We start from the raw sequence: 19093 nt of genomic DNA, 5'->3' as shown, positions 1-19093 counted from the left end.
GCACAAAATGGCAGCATAACTTTACTCACAATAAACTTGAAAATACAAGGTGTAGGCTCCTCCTTTTATAGGCTAAGGAGGACCATAATGCAACCCTAATGCTAGCCCGAATGAAATGTAAATGTGAAGCACATGGGTGCACATGGCACATGGGTGCACAAATGAGCACATGGGGAGGGGTGTGTCTAGTTTTTATGCTCACCCCCTCCATGGGCTTTCTAGACCGGCCTTGGTAAATTTAGAGGTTTTTTTAGAAACTCTAAGTTTACCTAGGTTGGTGTTTTAGGTGCCAAAATTAATTCTAAGAAAATTACAAATAAAGTTCCTATGCTAATTTTGACAAGAAATTAAAGTCTACTCTACACTAGAGTTTATGGCATTTGAACATGTAAAAGAACGTCTTCTTGGATCCTCTTGGCCATAACTCTATGGTTGGCCCAAATCTACCCTTTGGTGGGCTTGCATGTGGGCTTGTGCTTGGGCCTCTTCCATCATCCCCTCCCTCTTGAAAAGGATTTGTCCTCAAATCCATTGCTTCTTCTTCTTCATGGCTAGGGGAATGGATATGGCTGGATGGTGTCCATCATCTCCTCCTTCTTGAGAAGATCTATCCTCAGATCTACAGACTTGATCTCGGATAGCAACCTTTTGCTTCGCCAAAGCTTGTCCTCCTGGATCAAACGTCCACCTATAGAAATAATCAAATAAGGCATAGGTGTTAGTTTGCAAATTAATTTTACTAGGTTGCCATTTTTGTTTTTCTTTTGGTTTTGGCAACCTTGGACAAAGTTTCTCTTTTAATGGTTGTGTGTGGTCTCTAATCATCTTATGTATTTTAAAATGTTCATTTGTGGTTACTTTCTCTTTAGGCATAAATCCTATAGAAGATGGTAACAACTTAAAAGGAGAAAGATGATTGAACCCACACATAACTTCAAAAGTAGAAATATAAGTAGTTTTGTGAACTACTTTATGGTATGTTTGCTCACCTCTAGAGTTGTGTGTGCACTTCATGATTATTCTAGGCATAGTAGAAAGAGCTAGATTTTCAAATATATTTTGACCATGCGTTTGAGGATGATAAGAATTTAAAGTGTGCAATTTAGTTGCAAGTTTTCCAAAGGAAATCCTCAAATCATGGTTTGTGAAATTTGGAACTCTATTCAACACTATGCTTGAAGATAAACCATGAAGATGTATCACTTCTCTAGAGAAGAGTTTATCCATAACCATGAAGATTGAATCACAACCTTTTGTTGTCCTAGGGAGTTTTAATATGAAATTTATATCTTCCCAAGGATCATTTGCAAAAGGTGAAGGAGTATAGAGTTTATGAGACATTGCCTTGGGCGTAGTTTGAAAACAAGAATTGTACCTAAGGTAATGTCTTTGAACTTCTTTTCTCATGGGGGACAAAAGTTTTCCTTTTAAAAGCTCTAGAGTTTTATCAACTCTAATTTGTCCCATGAGTTCTCCTTCATGAAGACTTTTTCTCTTATGTGTAAGGATAGTCTCGTTGTGACAACCATTGTTTATAAGGATTTGTACACTTTGCAATGGTTGTCTCAATAAGACATGACAAGTTTCTTTAGGCACTACTTCACATAAAAAATTGTTTTTGTAGATGCTTATAAAAAACTTGACATTCACTTGGTGATATCCTAGCACATATGAGAAATAATCTATTTCATTTTTATCTATGCAAGCTTCCTTTAAAGACTCTTCTTTTTCACTTAGGCTTGCAAGTGTTCCTTTACAAAAGGTAAGGCTTTGAGGTTGTTCAACAAGACACATATTTTCAAAGGTATTTTTAAATCTTTGGTCTTGTTGAATGACCTTGTGGGAAGGAACACTCTTCTCCCACGCCTTTTGTTCTTCAAGGGTCTTCTCATGCTTTTCTTTTTCTTCTTTTTCTTTAGCTTCCCTTTCGACTTCCCCTCTCTTCTTTTGTGTTTTTCTTTCCTTTCTTTCTTTATGGGAAGCAAACAATTTTTCTACCCTCATTTCCCAATCTAGGCAAGCTTCTATATTTTCTTTTCCATGGAAATGGGGTTGGTCTACCCTAACCTCTCTTGGGTTTTCTTGTTCTTTTCTATCTCTTCTATGTCTTCTAGGGGGTGCTTGATAATAATCATTTACTCTAATGCTTCCCTCCCCAAAAGAATCATGATCTTTAGAGATATATGCATGAGAAGGTAATTTTTTTAGAATGTGAGACTTCTCATCCTTTGCTTTAGTCAAAACATTAAGTTTAGTCTCACTCTCCAATTGTCTATATGCAATTGATTGCACAATTTGTGAAACTTCTTCCAAAAGAGTTTTTAAAGATTTTAATTGACTTCCAATAGACTTTGTAGAATGAGAAGAAGAAGACATGACTAAAACTTTGTGTATACAAGTATTTTACCTTGAGAAAATTTAGGGAAGTCAAAGAAGGTAGTCTTCCAGGTAAGGGAGGTGAGTCACAGTGGACTACTTAAGTACCAAGCCTTGCCTTAGCCAAAGACTATCCCTTAATGCTCCACACAAAACTTTCTCTTAGTAAATCACTTAAAACACAATTAAGTTGGAGAAATCAAAACTTTTTTTCAATGCAAGAAAACAATGTATGCTAACTAATTAACAAAGCTAGACGGTTTTAACAAAGCTTAAAACAACCACACATACAAAGCGTTACTAATTAAGCAATATAGAAACAACTAAAAACAATTAACAATTGCTAATTAAAGAGTTCTATACTAGTCGGCCCTAGGTGAGTCTTCTTGGACACTTGGAGCCCTTGAAGACACACTCACCGTCTAATAACGTAATTAAGAGGTAATTAACACAAATTAAGTTGCAAGGAAATTAAGAAAACTCCCTTTGTTGATCCTCTTTTTGCTAAATGTACTTCCTTGTTGTCTTTGCTTGTTGGCCCTCCAAGTGTTTGTAGTGTTTTTCAAGAAAGCTTGTTTCGGCCTTGACTTTGTTTCCCTTTAGAATGAAGGTTTTAATTCTCCAATTCCAGCACCTATCAAAAGGCTAGACCTTACCCAAGTCAAGTTTCCATTCAATTAAGCACCAAAGGAGATATAAATTCCAGCACCAAATTAGAGGTCAAAGAACAAAAGCAAGAAACAATTTAATTGAATAAAACAGTACCACCAAAAGGAGTTAGATTATGACAACTAGAAAGAGGTTCAAGAAATATTAAGCAAGCAAATAAAAGGTACCAAAATAAAGGTAGGCACACAAAAGAATCCTAAGAATAGCACTAGAATTAGATGACCAAATAAAAAAACAGCACCACTGGAAAATGTTGTGGGCCAGAAACGTGTTTTTCCCCAATTTATGCTGAGCTGTGTTTTTAAGATATGATTCTGAAATTTGATATGCAAGATATTCAAGATCTTAGCTAAAATCTGGCTTTGGAATCACTCAAAACGCATGCACCAATTTTTTTTAATAATTTTTTCAATTTTGGTGTTCAGTTACGCCAGCTGTAGCGCCTCAGATTTGCACACTGATTTTAAAAGATTTATCATTTTTTTTTCTGTTGATTCTTTTGGACTAATTCTTTTTTTGTCCTTTCTATAACACTTCAAACTTGCATATTCCAGAGAATCAAAATTTTCCTAAGAGTGAAAATATTTTTCTGGAACAAAACAGCCAGCACAGAAAATTTGAAACAGGGGATTCTGGAAACTGGAAACAAAAACAGCAAGATACCAAAATTTAAACACAATAGAATTTGTGTAGGATCTAAACACAAATGGAACTCAAACTAAAATTAAAAAGGCACCAAAAGATCAAAGAACAGCAGATTCAAAGCAATTAAAGATACCCAAAATCAAGAAACAATCAAGCCAAATAAAGGACTACTAAGAATTGTTGACATTGTGGATGAACATGACTTGACAAAACATATATGGATTCAGAAATTAAAGACTCAAAAGCATAATATGAACCAATAAGAAAGCAATAAAGACTCAAAAGCCTAAAAGAAAACAGCAACTCAAAGGTGTATGGAATCCTATCACAAATTGCACAAAAAAATTGTTCAAGATCAATTGAACAAAAGTGCTTCGGTTGGATCTTACAAATAGCACACCACAACAAATTAAAATGCAAAAAACAGCAAGACAATTATGGAAATAAGATGAACAACATGAAATAAAGAAGAACTAGAAATGAAAAGACCAAAAGCAACTCATCTTGAAGAACCCAAGCTCATGATACCAAATGATGGCAAATTTCATGAAGGTCTTCTTGAATAATGTAAGAAAATGGTGCGGAAGCTATGGAGGTGTGTGTGCAAGATCCTCCTAAGAGTGATGTTGATCTTGAAGGTGCATGATAGGTATGAACATAGGGAGGTTCGGCCAGCCCAAGGAAAGGTGAAGGATGTGAAGTTTAGAGCCTAGAGTTCTAAGGAGAAGCAAAACTTGGCACAAAATGGCAGCATAACTTTACTCACAATAAACTTGAAAATACAAGGTGTAGGCTCCTCCTTTTATAGGCTAAGGAGGACCATAATGCAACCCTAATGCTAGCCAAATGAAATGTAAATGTGAAGCACATGGGTGCACATGGCACATGGGTGCACAAATGAGCACATGGGGAAGGGTGTGTCTAGTTTTTATGCTCACCCCCTCCATGGGCTTTCTAGACCGGCCTTGGTAAATTTAGAGGTTTTTTTAGAAACTCTAAGTTTACCTAGGTTGGTGTTTTAGGTGCCAAAATTAATTCTAAGAAAATTACAAATAAAGTTCCTATGCTAATTTTGACAAGAAATTAAAGTCTACTCTACACTAGAGTTTATGGCATTTGAACATGTAAAAGAACGTCTTCTTGGATCCTCTTGGCCATAACTCTATGGTTGGCCCAAATCTACCCTTTGGTGGGCTTGCATGTGGGCTTGTGCTTGGGCCTCTTCCATCATAAAGGGCGTCCTAGAGGCGGTTTGCACTCCGACACTCAAGTCAATCTTAAGGCCAAGAAACACTAAAACTGTGTAACATAAGACTGTAACTGTGTGTGTTAAGCGGCGGAAAATAAATAGCGTACATTGCCAAGTTTGTTACTTCCCTTTATATAGACTGAAACTAGGGTTTCCACTGTTTCCATTATCCAAAATGGGCTTGTTGAGGGAGTGGGCCCCAGCGCCACAATTACCCACTCTTAGGATAACCTAGCGCGTGAGCCCTAACTGGAGTGCAACCTCTGACAGGATGACCACCTGGATGCCTCCTTGTGCACCTGATCTCTGTGGTCGCCCGTCTTGGGAGCGCCCTAGCTGTTCACGTGCCATGCATGCAACTCACCGCTAGAACGCGACCCTCACATGTCGCATCCTTTCCAATGACTCTATACTTGTGTTACGCCTAAACGCGTCATCCACTCCACACGCATGGATGTTGAACCAACTGGTGTTCAAGTTTTGAAGAATCCAAACCCTTTGAAGGATGTTGAAGCCTTGACTGTGCTTGATGTTGCTGTGCTGGTTTAACTTAGTTCTGGGGTAGTTTATATGTTGTAATCCACCCTTTGATTAAATCTAAAGCATTAGCATTCTCAATCTTTGTGAAAGTAAAATGTTTTCAAACTAAGTTAAAACAACCGGTTGTTTTATCGAAACAACCGATTGTTTGTACTTAGGTGTTTTGAGAAAAAGATTGAAAACTGTTTTTAAATGGTTGAACTGTTAAGTACCAAAACAACCGATTGATTCGAGGAAACAACCGATTGTTTGTTTTGGGACCATAATAGAAAAACTGTTTTCTGTTTGACTGAGCTTTAAATGATTTAACTGCTTACGCTCCAGTCATTAAATGCTTTGACCAATCTTTTAATGCAATTTAAGAGTTTGTTAAGATTTGATAACAAACTACATCTTTGAATATATTCAGAAAAACATATTTGAGATTGAAGAATCTTTGACAAAGTTTTTCCTAAGAGTTTGTTTTTTGAGTTTTTCAAAGAGCTGAGATTGCTAAGAGTTTGTGATTGATCAAAGTGTATGGAATAGGATTCTGCTTGTATTGATTTCAGATTATCTTCTGTAACAAGTGTAATCCTTGTACTCTGTTGAACAAGTATTCGTTTCTGTGTTTGCTGAGATTGGCTGTGTGTTCTTGAGGGGATCAAGATCAGCAATCTTAGTGTTGGTGTGTTGACCAAGGAGAGTGTGTTTCTTGAGGTGTTCAAGGTCATTCTCTTGGTTGTTGTGTAAGTGATCAAGGTGTGATTGCTTAGTGGATTTCCTTAGGGTTTCTGAGAAGACTGGATGTAGCTCTGCTTTGGAGTGAACCAATATAAATAACTGTGTACAATCTCTCTATCTCTAACTCTTTAAATTCAGTTTATTTTGTTGTTTACTGGTATAAACAACCGATTGTTTCTACGAAACAACCGATTGTTACAACCGATTGTTTTTCTGGTACTACAGCTTTTGCTTGCTGTTTTGGCGAACTGAATTTCTGAATCAATTGTTTCCTGAGATAAATTCATTATAGTTTTGAAAAGTTTGCGAAAACCCTATTTAAACAATTCACCCCCCCCCCCTCTAGTTTAAAGCCATCTTTTCTTACAATGGACACTCGTGATCTAGGCTTCTCCCTTACTGATAACTGGTGTGTGGTCTAGGATCCACCTCTCATGGCCCAGCTCTACTGTTCGAGTCCCGATGTCTGACCTCTCCACACTGCCTAGTTACACGTCGATACATCCTGGTGACCGATGTCTTACCACTATTTTGGTTCCTTGGCGCACGTGCCTTGCGAGATACTGGCCCACGCCGCTCGCGGGACCCCGCTTACGTGGCTCCAACATCACTAGTGGTCAACGACGCCCGAGGACTGGTCGGTACACAAGCCCCCTAGTCTCGAGCTGTAACTTGTTCAGCGAAGAGACCAAGTTCTTGCCCTTGGTGACCTACGTGACTCTGTATGACAGGACGTGAATAGTGCAACAAAGTGACGTTTCTTTGAGTCTGTCTTAATTGCGCACACGTGTTTTGATCAACGGTCAGGGCTTAATGTCGCTTACGCTTCTTTGTTTACGTTAAATATTCGAAAACGCGCGCGTCCAATCAATGTTCCATCACTCTCTGAAACACCCTTGATTGCTTCGTTTCTTCCTCGAGCGCTCTCACGTTTCCCTACGAATTCCAGAACCTTCATCCTACCCGATCAAAAGGTACGAACTTTAACCGCTGATCGCACTTATCTATTGATTCTGATGCTTGATAATCGCTTGGGACTGTTTAAACTCCTTGCATTTTAAGCTTTCCCTGTTTTCACTTCGTTCCTCTATCTCCCTAGGTTTCCTTCGAGTGTGGGTTTCCCTGAGTTAGGGTTCAAGAAACCCAGGACCCTCGAGGAACTGATTCTTGTTGATCGTCCGTCTGGTCCTTACTCGCCTAGGAGCGGTGTTCAACACTGTTCTACTGATGAGGGTCTCAAAGGCTATATTGTTCACCCTGTCTTGCATGGTTGTGTCTGTTATCGTACTGTTATGCTTGCGCATTCTGCCCCTTTATTCTCGCATGTTTACCCCTGTGTCTGGATTCCTAATCTCTTGTATTATAAAATTTGCACGCAGGGATGGTGCAGAATGAGGAGAAACGGGCCAAGCTGGCTGATATCCTTACTGGCCGTCGAGGGACGCCCGGGGGTGCGGGCACCTCTAGCCTTCATGCCCTCGCTTTTGCCACTGTTGCGCCCTCGCCTACTCCCTCCACTCCTATAGTCGTGGTTCCTCTTGCCGCAGCCCAAGCATCTCTCGCTCTATTTCCTTACGAAAAGGTAGTGGAGATCGAATCTGATGAGGACTCCACTGAGGGGCCAATCTTTAAAAGGCTTAGATCTACGACGGCGACGACCTCCCATTCCTCCACTGTCGGTCGCTCGGCATCGCCCTGAAACTGAACGCCAAGCGCTCCCTCGTTCCTTGACCTCTTCGCACTTGAAGACGGTGGGACGAGTGCTCCTGCAGCTTCACCTGCCCTCGAACTACCCGTTGTCCTGCAACATGCCCTAAAAGGCTTCCAACTAAAGATGACGGTGGATTCGAATGGTACCACTGCGAGGGAAAGGCTGAGCCTCAACTTTGGGACTCTTCTTGCTCAATCCAATGCCCTCATAACTAAGCCTGAGGCGAGGGTGGCGCTGGTAGAGACCAAAGATAAGGAAGAAACGGCCCTGCTGGCTCGTTCGTTTGCTACCCGTGAGGCCACACTGAAGCAAGAGTTGACTAGCCTCCGCCAATCTAAAAAGGAAAGTGCCAAGCGGCTGTCGAGTTGGAGGCAAAAATCCTGCCCCTGCGAATCCGGGTCTTTGAGTTGGAAGAGGCAGCTGAGGCATCCAAAGCCAAGATGGCGAGGCTTGAAGAAAGGTCCATAAATAGAGAAGTGCAGCTGGATCGTGTTGAGGCTGAGCTCCTCCAACAAGCCAAGAGGTTCGAAGAAGCCGAGATTGAGCTGACCAGAGATGCTATTGATGCTTACGACGCGGGGTTCGAGGACGCCCTCACTCAGGTTTCCTGTGTGCACCCCGAGATGGACGCTTCACCCTTCGCGGTATCAAACCGTGTTGTAAACGGGCAAATTGTTCCAAGGATTCTTCCTTTTTAGCTTGTACTTGGTTGTCAAACGAACAGTTTATTGTCCGCTTGCAATTTACTTTCTTGGATGTCTAGCTACTTTTACTTCCTTAAGCTTGATCTGACTGAAAACTGCTATTTTATTTTACTCAATTGCTAACTCGTGTTGCCTGGCACCGCGACGCTTCTACTAGCGCCTTTCAATCTCGGCGTTCTCCCTCGTAGTGGGGAGGTGTTCTTGACGAACCTACCTTTCCACTCACGAGACTTCGAATGCAAGGGACATAATTCCTTGGCTGACCTCAGCTTCGCTCAAGGGCGAGGAGGATTTATCTGGTGAACTATTTCGTTCAACCTTGGCGTTCTCACTCGAGGGGGGAGGTGTTCTCTACGAACCTACCTTTCCACTCACGAGACTTCTAACGCAAGGAAAACAAATTCCTAACTGACCTCAGCTTCGCTCAAGGGGCGAGGAGGATTTATCTGGTGAATTTTTTCGTTCAACCTTGGCGTTCTCACTCGAGGGGGAAGGTGTTCTCTACGAACCTACCTTTCCACTCACGAGACCTATAACGCAAGGAAAACAAGTTCCTAACTGCATTGTACACAACTCGAGAAAATATTTCAATCGAAATTTATTGGGTGACCTCATTAAAAAACTCTTATAAGGGAAAAAGAGTGTCCCCTAATACAATGTACAATGTTATTTCTTAACTGAAGTAAAACTTGAAGTTGGCCACATTCCATGTGTGAGGAATCGCGCCTCCTTCCAACGTCTCAAGTCTGTATGCTTTGTTCCCAAGGGCCTCTGTCACTCTGAAAGGACCAACCCACCTAGGAGATAGCTTATGTGGGACCACCAGGGCCGCCCTCTCCTGTACCTGGTATCTTTCCTCAGGCCCTTGCCATACTTTGCTCACAAAGCATATGAGTTTCTGAAATTGGTTCTGTTCTTGAACAAGGACTGAACTGATCGCCTGATCGATCACCGTTAAATACAAGCTAAGTGGCGTGCTTGGCTGCAGTTTGCAAAGGACTGGAGGGCTGGCTAAGTATTCCTTCAGCCTGATGAACGCCTCTTTACACTCTTGGTAAGGGAGGCCGCCAAGCATATGAGTTTATGAATTTGGTCATTTTCTTGAACAAGGACTGAACTGATCGCCTGATTGATCACCGCTAAATACAAGTTAAGTGGCGTGCTTGGCAGCGGTTTGCACAGGACTGGAGGGCTGGCTAAGTACTCCTTCAGCCTGATTAACGTCTCTTTACACTCTTGGTAAGGGAGGTCGCCCCCTCGTCCGACTGGTGCAAATCCAGACAAGAAAGACATACGCCTTGTCAGTGCGCACCTTCCTGAGTTTGTTTTCATACCACGCTCAGTGAGTAAGAAACCCAGAAACTTCCTTGCTTTTATTTCGAACACACACTTCTTGGGGTTCGACTTCAGCCTGTACTCAACTATCTTTGCGAATAGACCTTCTAAGAAAATTAGGTGTCGTTCCTTCGTCCTCTGGTGGACAGGTCGAACCTTGACATTCAGATCCTGCGCCGTTTGGTCGAGGGTGTTGCTAAGCTTGGAGACCTTTCCTCTAGTCTCTCTTTCCCCTGGATCGCCAAATGGATCAGATCTGCTCTCCTGGGCTATCTTTTCGCAGGCAATCTCTGCTTTGGTCCAGACGATTTCGGTGCAATTGACCTCGGGGTGGGTGATCTCCTCTGTGTACGGTGGTCGTGTAGTGACCATGAATACCTCTCTCTTTGTTTTGAGGTTGTTCTCGTAACATCTCTTGGCCTCCTTCTGATCTAACTTGATGGTAATCACCTTTCCTACCAAGTCAAGGAGCTTTATCTTCATGTGCCTTGTCGACGACACCGCCCCCAACCTATTTAGCGTAGGTCTACCCAACAACATGTTATAAGCGGAGGAGGCATTGCCGACGAGATACTTGATGCTCTCTGTACGGGACGCGGTACCATCCCTGAAGGTGGTCCTCAGCTCTAAGTGTTCGCACACCTCCATCTGGTCTCCCGCGACACCGTACAGGCAGCCATCATAGGGCCTTATCATGTCAGGGGACAGTTGCAGCCTTTTGAAAGTCATCCAGAACATTACGTCTGCCGAGCTTCCCTGATCCACTAGTACATGGTGCACCTTCCTTCCTGCAGTTACCACTGAGATCACCGTCGGGTCGTTGTCATGGGGAACAACATCTTGAAGGTCGCCCTTGGTGAAGACAAGGTCGACATCGAAAGCATCATTGGCTCTTCGTGCTTCTATCGTCATCACTGCTCGTGCGTACCTCCTCCGCTGAGAGGCGGTACAACCTCCTCCCGAAAAATCTCCCGCGATGGTGTGAATCTCACCATGCACGGGAACTTCATGCCCCGTGCCACCGTCTATCACTGCCATGTCCTCGGTCCCTTGCTTTTCTTGCAAGTAATCCCTCAGGAAACCGTTCTTCACCAACTCATCTAGCTAGAGTCCCAGCACCAAACAGTTGCGTATGGGATGACCGAATACTTGGTGGAATTCACACCAAGCGTTCTTGTTGGGCACGAGCTTCTTGTCGGTCTTCGGGGGTACCTTCAGCCTCTCCGCTACGTTGGGGATAGCGATGAGGTCCTTCAATTCTAACACGAAGTCGTGCCTTGGTGGCACGTTCTCCCTCTCACGCCCCCTGGTTTGAGGCTTCCCTGGTATAGGGCTGCTGCTTCGCGGGGGTTTCATGCACCCTTAAGGGCTGAGGTCAACCTGATGCACGCGGGTGCGTGGGAACCACGCACGTACGCTTCTCGTTAAATTCCCCTTCTGCCGCAATATGAGCCACCGCGTGACGCCTTATCTCGGCGAAGGTCTTAGGGTGGTTCCTGATAAGTGATTCACTGAAGGGGCCTGGCACAATGCCCTTCCTGAACACGTGCACCATCATCCTTTCGTCCTTGAGGTTCAACCTCATAGCCTGTGCTCCAAATCGGTGGAGGAATTCCTTCAACGACTCTCCTTGATATTGTCTTATGTCAAAGAAATCATAAGATATAGGTGGGGGAGCTCGATTCGCGATGTACTGTGCCCTGAACAGCTTTGTAAGCTGTGGGAATGACGTCACATGGCCATCAAGGAGGCTGATGAACCAGCTCATCATTGTTCCCACCAGGGTGCTCATGAACAGCTTGCATCTCACCGCATCGGAGCCCCCAACCAGCATCATCTGCGTATGGAAAGTCGTGAGATGGGCCTTCGGGTCCTCCGTACTAGTGAAGGTAACTTTGGGCCTTACAAGCGTGGTTGGTATCACGACATCCATGATTTCTTGCGATAACAACATCGGGAACTCCCTGGGCGGCGTTGCAGGTTCTTGATCTTCTTCCTCACGTTCGCCTACGTGATTTTGCATATCCTTGTGCAGTTCCTCATTCGAACGACGCAGTTCTCCGCTCGTTGCCCGTGATGCCGCCAAATCAGCCTGGATGCGTTCTTGGTTTGCTCTTGACGCAGCCACCTCTTCTTGAAGGGTCTGCATCGCCTCCATAACCTGTTGCAGGGTGAGGCCTTCGCCCCTGTTTGGTGCAACAAGTCCTTGCCTCGTACTTCTCATCTTCTGGATCTGTCTGGTTCTTGCTGGTGGGACAATGTTTTGTATCGTGCCCCACGGTGGGCGCCAAATGTTCCTGTCGGTTGACCTAAAATGTCTTTATGCGTCTACATCACTCTCACGTCCAGAATCCATGCGCTCGCACGTGCTTTTCCTTTGATGAATGCCTGAAAACATAAAGGCAAAAGGCGCCCTAGAGGTCGTTTGCACTCCGACGCTCAAGTCAATCTTAGGGCTAGGAAACACCAAAACTGTGTAACGTAAGAGTATAATTGTGTGTGTGTTAAGCGGCGCAAAATGAATAGCGTACCTTGCCAAGTTTGTTACTTCCCTTTATATAGACTGAAACTAGGGTTTCCATTGTTTCCATTACCCAAAATGGGCTTCCTGAGGGGGTGGGCCCCAACGCCACAATTACCCACTCTTAGGATAACCTAACACGTGGAGTTCCTTAACTAGAGTGCAACCTCTGATAGGATGACCACCTGGATGTCTCCTCGTGCACATGATCTCTTTGGTCGCCCATCTTGGGAGCGCCCCAGTTGTTCACGTGCCATGCATGCAGCTCACCACTGGAACGTGACCCTCACAGGTCGCATCCTTTCCAATGGCTCTATACTTGTGTTACGCCTAAACGCGTCATCCACTCCACACGCATGGACTCTCATGATCTAGGCTTCTCCCTTATTGAGAACTGGTGTGTGGTCTGGGATCCACCTCTCGTGCCCCTCCTTGGATGTACCATTCCAAAAACGACACCAATTAGATCATTTGGAGATATATCTGATGCAGTGTCTGGATTTTCTAGCATTAGCTCATCAATTTTTTCCTAGATAAAATTGGAAGCATTGACCAATATTCTGAAGCCAAAATAGTGTGTAAACATCAACAATTGTACCCAAAATAGTTCAAAAATATCAACTTACAAATAGGAACCAAAAATCAATTTCAACACAGTTGTGGTTTCCATTTTTCAAAGCAAAATTGATATTGCAAATGCATACCCAAAATCGTTTTGATTATTATTGTGAAACTAAACATTTTGGGTGGACAATATTTTTGTAAAAAAATGGGGACAACGAGTAGCAAACAACAAATGACTTGGTCATATAGATTCAACTCCATATGTGCAGGGAATTTTATAGGCAGATGTGAAGGGAATACAGGTCCAAATGTGCAGGTCTAAAATATTACATACCTTAAATGCAATATTTTCTTGGTCTTGATATAACAAGAAATAAGAAAAGGATAATGATGAATAAAAGGAAATATGCACTGGAATTGTTAACAAAGGCAAGTCTTTTCCCTGCAAACCTGCACATACTCCAATTCATAATCATTCAAAATTATCTTCTATTGGAAATGTTTCGTTCGCAAAGATTCAAGCATACAAAAAATTAATTGGAAGACTTATGTATCTCACTAATACCTGACCTGACATAACCTTTTTCGGGCAACAATTTTCTCAGTTTCTTTTTAAGTCTGCAATTGCTCACTATAATGCAGCAGTTAAAGTTCTTAGATATATTAAAGGAGCTTCGAGTCTTGGTTTATTTTTTCCCTTCCAACATTTCTGCTCACTTAAAAGCCTTTTGTGATAGTAATTGGAGCACCTGTAATGATTCAAGATAATTAGTGACTCATTTTAATGTATCTTAGGAATCCCCTCATATCCTAGAAATCAAATAAGCAAGGAAAATAATATTCATTACAATTTTCAAGTCATAACGCTACAACAAATTGGTATAGTGGAGAAAAAATAGTTCATTATACGAAATTAGAATTATGTTAAATTATAATTCCAACTCAACAAAATATTTTGAACAAATATTATTATTTACAAATAGAATCTACATCAGACTTATACTTAAAGAAAATTCTACGTTAAGGAGAGGTTAAAAACCTAATATATCTAATTTACATCCTTTAAATGTCAATGTTTCACTGTGAACACTAAATATCTTGAAAAATTTAACTCTAAGAGTGATGAAGGAACCGTGTTTGATTACTCAAAAACTTGTAAGACCTATAAAATTTCAAGAAGTTGTGGAAAAAGTGATTGAAAAATAACATGATATTAAAATTTGTTGTACATGATGAATTGAAGTACTCTTATACTCTTATATATATTATTGATTAAAAAAGCATTGTAATTTTAGAAGAAATTTGAATAGCGTTTAAAACTACAAATAATTAATCATCTGAGAGATAAACCAAACAATACAAAAGGTTTTACTAATCAAACAATACAAAAGGTTTTACTACTTACAACTCTTAAATTATTTCCACTTCTCCCATAAGACATTTTTTAAATAGTCCCATTAATCAAAATTTGATTATAAATATAAATACACAAACTCCTCTCAATCTTTCTATGTTGCATGTTAATAAAATCAAGACACAATATGAGTCTACTCAAATAAACAATAACTTAATATAGGGGATTACAAAATCAACTAAACAATATCTTATATTTTTAATATTATATTAATTTTAATTTAATTACTCTATTTCAAATATTTTTATCGTTTTATAATTTTCTTTTATTTTTTGTTTGCATAGGAACTAAAGTAAGGGATTATTATTATAAGTGATATTTTTAATATATTTGACTAAGTTAATTTTATTTTTCATTTAGATTTCCTTTGATTGTTTTCTTTTCTTTTTGATTTAAAAATTTAGAGAGCCACATTCCCCCATCATTAAGATATATTAAAGTATAGTTTGGCGATTACCCTTAAGTTTCTAAATTTATATATTTGGAAAATAAATTGTGTTGGATGAGAGTTAAAGGATTATTCTTTTAAATAGATTCGAAAATTATTTTAATTTATTTTTTAGAAATATTATACATATCACATAAACATAATTCAAGTTCTAACCTTTTGTGGATACAATTTCCACAACAACAAAATTTATGAGTAAATAGTTAATGTATGATTTTGTTTTTTTTTTTCTTTTTGAATTACAAGAAGGAAAACCCTAGTAGTCTCCACAAAAAGAATATGATATCTTAGATTTGATTAGTTTCCCTTAACAATAAATCAAAGAAATGAAGCTATTTATTTTTAAGAAAGAAATTTTGGAGTAAGATTACTTTATTATTTAATTGTATAATCTTACACTTAAATATTTGCTAACTTTTTTTAATTGTATTGAAAGTCATATTATAATTTTTTATTAATTGATCATCTGAAAAAAATAAAGCAGTACATAAAAATTAAATTCATTGTGTATGGATAAACCATTTACAGGTTTTATTATTTCTAATTATAACTTTTTTTTTCAATACCAACCAAATTAAATAGTTTATAGTTTATAGTTGAAAGAGCGTGGAAGAGTGAAGAAGATAACAAAATTTGGAATGGAGAAGGTAAGTGTGAACCGCATGAACGCTCGTTTCGCGCTTCCAAATGGCTCTTTCGATTTTCTTCAATTCAAGCACTCAAATTTCTTCCTCAAGTACCCTAATCCGAACCTGAATCCGAGCCCAAATCCAAACCCGAACCTCCTTCGACTTCGCAGGCTCAATTGCTCAGTATCGGACGGCACCGTTCCGTGTAAGCCTCGTAACTGTATTGTATTTTCCCCACTGTTTCTGAATCAAATTGTGCAGTTATGTAAATGGTTAGGTTGTGTTTGGGTAAACTTTTTGTAAAGAGAAGTTTTTTCGTAAACTGACTTAAAAATGTGATTTTTAAAGAAGTTAGTTGAGGGAATTTTTGTAAAATAGTTTAGGTATATGATAAGTTTAGTTTCTAGAAAAAAAAAAAATCTTTTTCTTGTGGGAGTGTTTATTTTGAAATTAAGCTAAATAGGTTCTTAATTAACCAATGTTGTGTAAATAAAAAAAATTGACCAATGGTGTTGATGTTATGTTGCCAATCTTATTATTCAGCTTCTGTTGGTGCCACGGACTCGGCTCTTGTGGTGAAGGTGAGACTGATCGAGATTGTGTTATGAAGACTACGGGGTTGTTTGGATATGAACTAAAAGTGCTTTTGAGAGCTTTTGTACTGAAAATATAGTTTTTTTTGGGTACAGAAACTTTAAAAAATCTTTCTGGTTTTGTATCCAAACATACTCTAAGTGATCTGCATAGATAGAATAGAAGATTGTTTTAACTGTTTCTTTAGTTTTTGTTCAGAAGAAAGCTGCAGAGGTGTCTTCTGACCTCAAAGGGACCTCCATATTTCTGGTTGGTAAGAATACCAAACACCTTTTCAATTAAGGACCTTGGATTGTTTAAACAAGTTATTATTTTTTTTTCTTGAGGTTATTTAAGTTATGTATCTTACTTCTAAAACAAGTAGGTGTAGAGTAGCAAATCCTTCTGAAATTTGTCAATATACACCTTTTGGAATGATTATTTTAGCCAGATATAACTTCAAGGAGAAAACTTGGATACAGATATGGTGAATTAAGTGTTTGTATTGTTCTTCTCCATAAAGAAGGAGTTATATCTTGGTAATCTCCGTAATAAAGATTTGTATTAAAAGATTATCTAGTTACATACTGAAATGAAACTGCAATTCTGATTGAAGAACAATAGAAGCAATACCTAAAAGATTGTATCTAAATTTTCTCCTTATAATAACTCGTCTTTTAATTAAAGAGATAAAGTAAAACAGAGGATGGAGAGATTTAAGAATTCCTTCATCTAATATTTTTAGAATTTTTTTCTTGTATAAAAATTACACTGCTTAATTTTTTAAGAGCTTTTTCAGAAATGTGTTCAAAACCCCAGTTCTCTTTACAGAGAAACGTTAAAAAAAGGTTGGATCTAAACATTACTTTATTGTGACTTAACCCAATTCTATATTTTTGCCAAAGGAATGAAAAGTTCTCTCAAAACCAGTTTGGGAAAGCTGCTGGCTGATGCATTACGGTATTATTATTTTGACAGGTTTGTATTTGTTTGTTATTCTCGGATAAAAAAAGGGACTTTTCAGTTATTAGCTATACTTGATGATATGTACTCTGTCCAGTGATAGTTTGGTGGAAGAAGCTTTAGGTGGTGCACTGGCTGAAAAATCCTTTACAGAAAGTGACACGAAAGGCTTCTATGAGTCTGAGGTGATTGATTGCAATTTTTACTGCCTATAAATAAATACATGGTGAATTTTGATTTTAATCCTAAAAGAAAACTCATTGATTTTTGGTTATCATAGATTTAAAATGGTCTTTATCTTTTAAGGATGACAAAGCATGCAATATGAACTATTATTTGAATCATATCAGATATGCTATAACGCATCTAGATACATGACACGCCAAAAGAACTATTAAAAAAACTACAATTTATAAAGATCAAAATCAACAAAATATTTACTGTTACTAAAATAAAAATTTGATTCATTTGTAAGAACTAGCAGATATGTTAAATTTCAATTGTATGTGTGACCTTAGTTACTAACATGGCTGAGATCTTTCGTTTTTAGTTGAGTTTTCTGGATAAAGATGCTCATTTCCATTATTTAACTGTTGAATTGGAATATCAAATACTTACGTTTTGCATGTCAAATGCAGACTGAAGTACTGAAGCAATTATCTTCCATGGGTCGACTAGTGGTCTGTGCAGGCAATGGAGCTGTGACAAGTCCTACTAATCTGTATGGATTTATGACTGCTAGCTATTTGTGCTCACAATCCATTGTCACTGTAGTCAATTTTTTCATACACCCATACAGTGACCGAATAAGAATTGTTGGATGAAGATCAAACAACTCATCTTACCTTGGTAAATCATACTTATATCTTGCATTTGAGATTTGATCCACTTGATCTCCATCCAACAATTTTGGATTATTGACTGCGTGAATGCATGAATTTGGATTTACCTCTAGTTATGATCGTCATCATCATTCTTATTACTATCTTGACTTGCTCTTGAATTGACAATAGGGCACTTCTGAGACATGGAATTACGCTGTGGATAGATGTGCCTGTAGATCTTGTGGCTAGGGATGTAATAGAAGATGAGAGTCAGTTTACTCCATCTGAAATACCTATTTCAGGATCATACCCAGAGGTTTATTCCCTGCTGTGAAAAGTGTTGTTACACTAGTTTCCAAACTTTCTTTCAGTAAATCTAAATCCCTGATTATTAATGCCTCTGAGAACTGATGTTAGGTAAAGGATGAACTAGGTGCTATATATGTTAAATACAGAGCTGGATATGCTACAGCTGATGCTATTATTTCAGTTCAAAGTACGCAACCTTCCCTGGCTGTTTTATTTACAGTTTTTGTTTGGTTTACAATGTTTGTCTGAAGTCCTAACATCTTCTTTCCTTTTACAGAAGTAGCATCTCGGTTGGGTTGTGACAACTTAGATGAAGTTACACGAGAAGACTTGACTTTGGAGGTTATATTTTTTATGCAAACAACTAGAAGCATGCCATGATAACTGTTTCCTTTTAGGAAGTACTAAATGAGCCTAATTTTTGTTACAATGAGTAAGCATTGTTAAACTTTGAATGGAGTGGTGAATGAGCCTAACCATTTTGGCTTGTCCAACTGTTATTACTGAATCTTGACAAATTTGATTTTTTTTTTTCTGGCTGTGTATCATTGTTCTTATTCGCTTTTATTCTTAACTAATTCCAGGCTCTGAAGGAGATTGAGAAGTTGACCAGAGTAAAGAAGATGATCGAAGAGGCTGCAAGACCTTTTTAACCAACCTTGACATTCTACCTTCCTTTACCTGTAATCAAACGGGACAATCTAAAACATTTTTGAATCTGCAACCCCTGGGTTAGCATCTCAAATTTCAGTTTTCATTTTAGTTTTCTTCCTTCAAATTTCTGTCTTCCTTTGTTGCTGTTTTAAGATGTAGAGTGTTTTTGAAAAGGAAATTTTTTATGCCTGCTGTTTTTTTTTTTATATCAGTTTGATATCTTTACCACTTTTGGATTTCCA

At 39.3% G+C, this 19093-nt stretch overlaps 2 protein-coding genes across 4 annotated transcripts; one reads left to right on the top strand and one right to left on the bottom strand.

The window, feature by feature from the left end:
- Positions 1-11327: 11327 nt before the first annotated feature.
- LOC137838426 (uncharacterized) lies at positions 11328-12176 on the bottom strand. The gene has a single exon (XM_068647672.1). It carries the CDS (start codon positions 12174-12176, stop codon positions 11328-11330), a length of 849 nt encoding a protein of 282 aa, XP_068503773.1.
- A 3319-nt stretch (positions 12177-15495) lies between these two features.
- On the top strand, positions 15496-18975 carry LOC137837401 (probable inactive shikimate kinase like 1, chloroplastic). Of its 3 annotated transcripts, none has more exons than XM_068646382.1 (10): positions 15496-15733; positions 16072-16109; positions 16324-16375; positions 17007-17079; positions 17162-17249; positions 17703-17785; positions 18078-18204; positions 18306-18384; positions 18475-18539; positions 18782-18975. In XM_068646382.1, the coding sequence occupies exons 1-10, from the start codon at positions 15538-15540 to the stop codon at positions 18848-18850; spliced, it is 870 nt and encodes a 289-aa protein (XP_068502483.1). In that variant the 5' UTR covers positions 15496-15537; the 3' UTR covers positions 18851-18975. The 3 variants fall into 3 exon arrangements, with proteins under 3 accessions (XP_068502483.1, XP_068502484.1, XP_068502482.1); XM_068646381.1 differs by having other exon boundaries at positions 15497-15733; positions 16321-16375; XM_068646383.1 differs by lacking the exon at positions 17007-17079 and having other exon boundaries at positions 16310-16371.
- Positions 18976-19093: the final 118 nt, after the last annotated feature.

The sequence above is a fragment of the Phaseolus vulgaris genome, chromosome 4 (genome assembly GCF_000499845.2).
Source record: "Phaseolus vulgaris cultivar G19833 chromosome 4, P. vulgaris v2.0, whole genome shotgun sequence".
NCBI lineage: Eukaryota > Viridiplantae > Streptophyta > Magnoliopsida > Fabales > Fabaceae > Phaseolus > Phaseolus vulgaris.
Note: the sequence above shows the minus strand (reverse complement) of the source record. Positions and strands in the feature narration are given on the sequence as shown.

Bases quoted from the DNA above. Each gene is read 5' to 3' on its own strand.
- LOC137838426 (XM_068647672.1), bottom strand. From the start codon at position 12,176: ATGAGAAGTACGAGGCAAGGACTTGTTGCACCAAACAGGGGCGAAGGC.
- LOC137837401 (XM_068646381.1), top strand. From the start codon at position 15,538: ATGGAGAAGGTAAGTGTGAACCGCATGAACGCTCGTTTCGCGCTTCCA. The intron at 16,376-17,006 runs GTAAGAATACCA...TTTTTGCCAAAG, and splicing joins GACCTCCATATTTCTGGTTG to GAATGAAAAGTTCTCTCAAA. The intron at 18,205-18,305 runs GTTTATTCCCTG...AACTGATGTTAG, and splicing joins TTTCAGGATCATACCCAGAG to GTAAAGGATGAACTAGGTGC.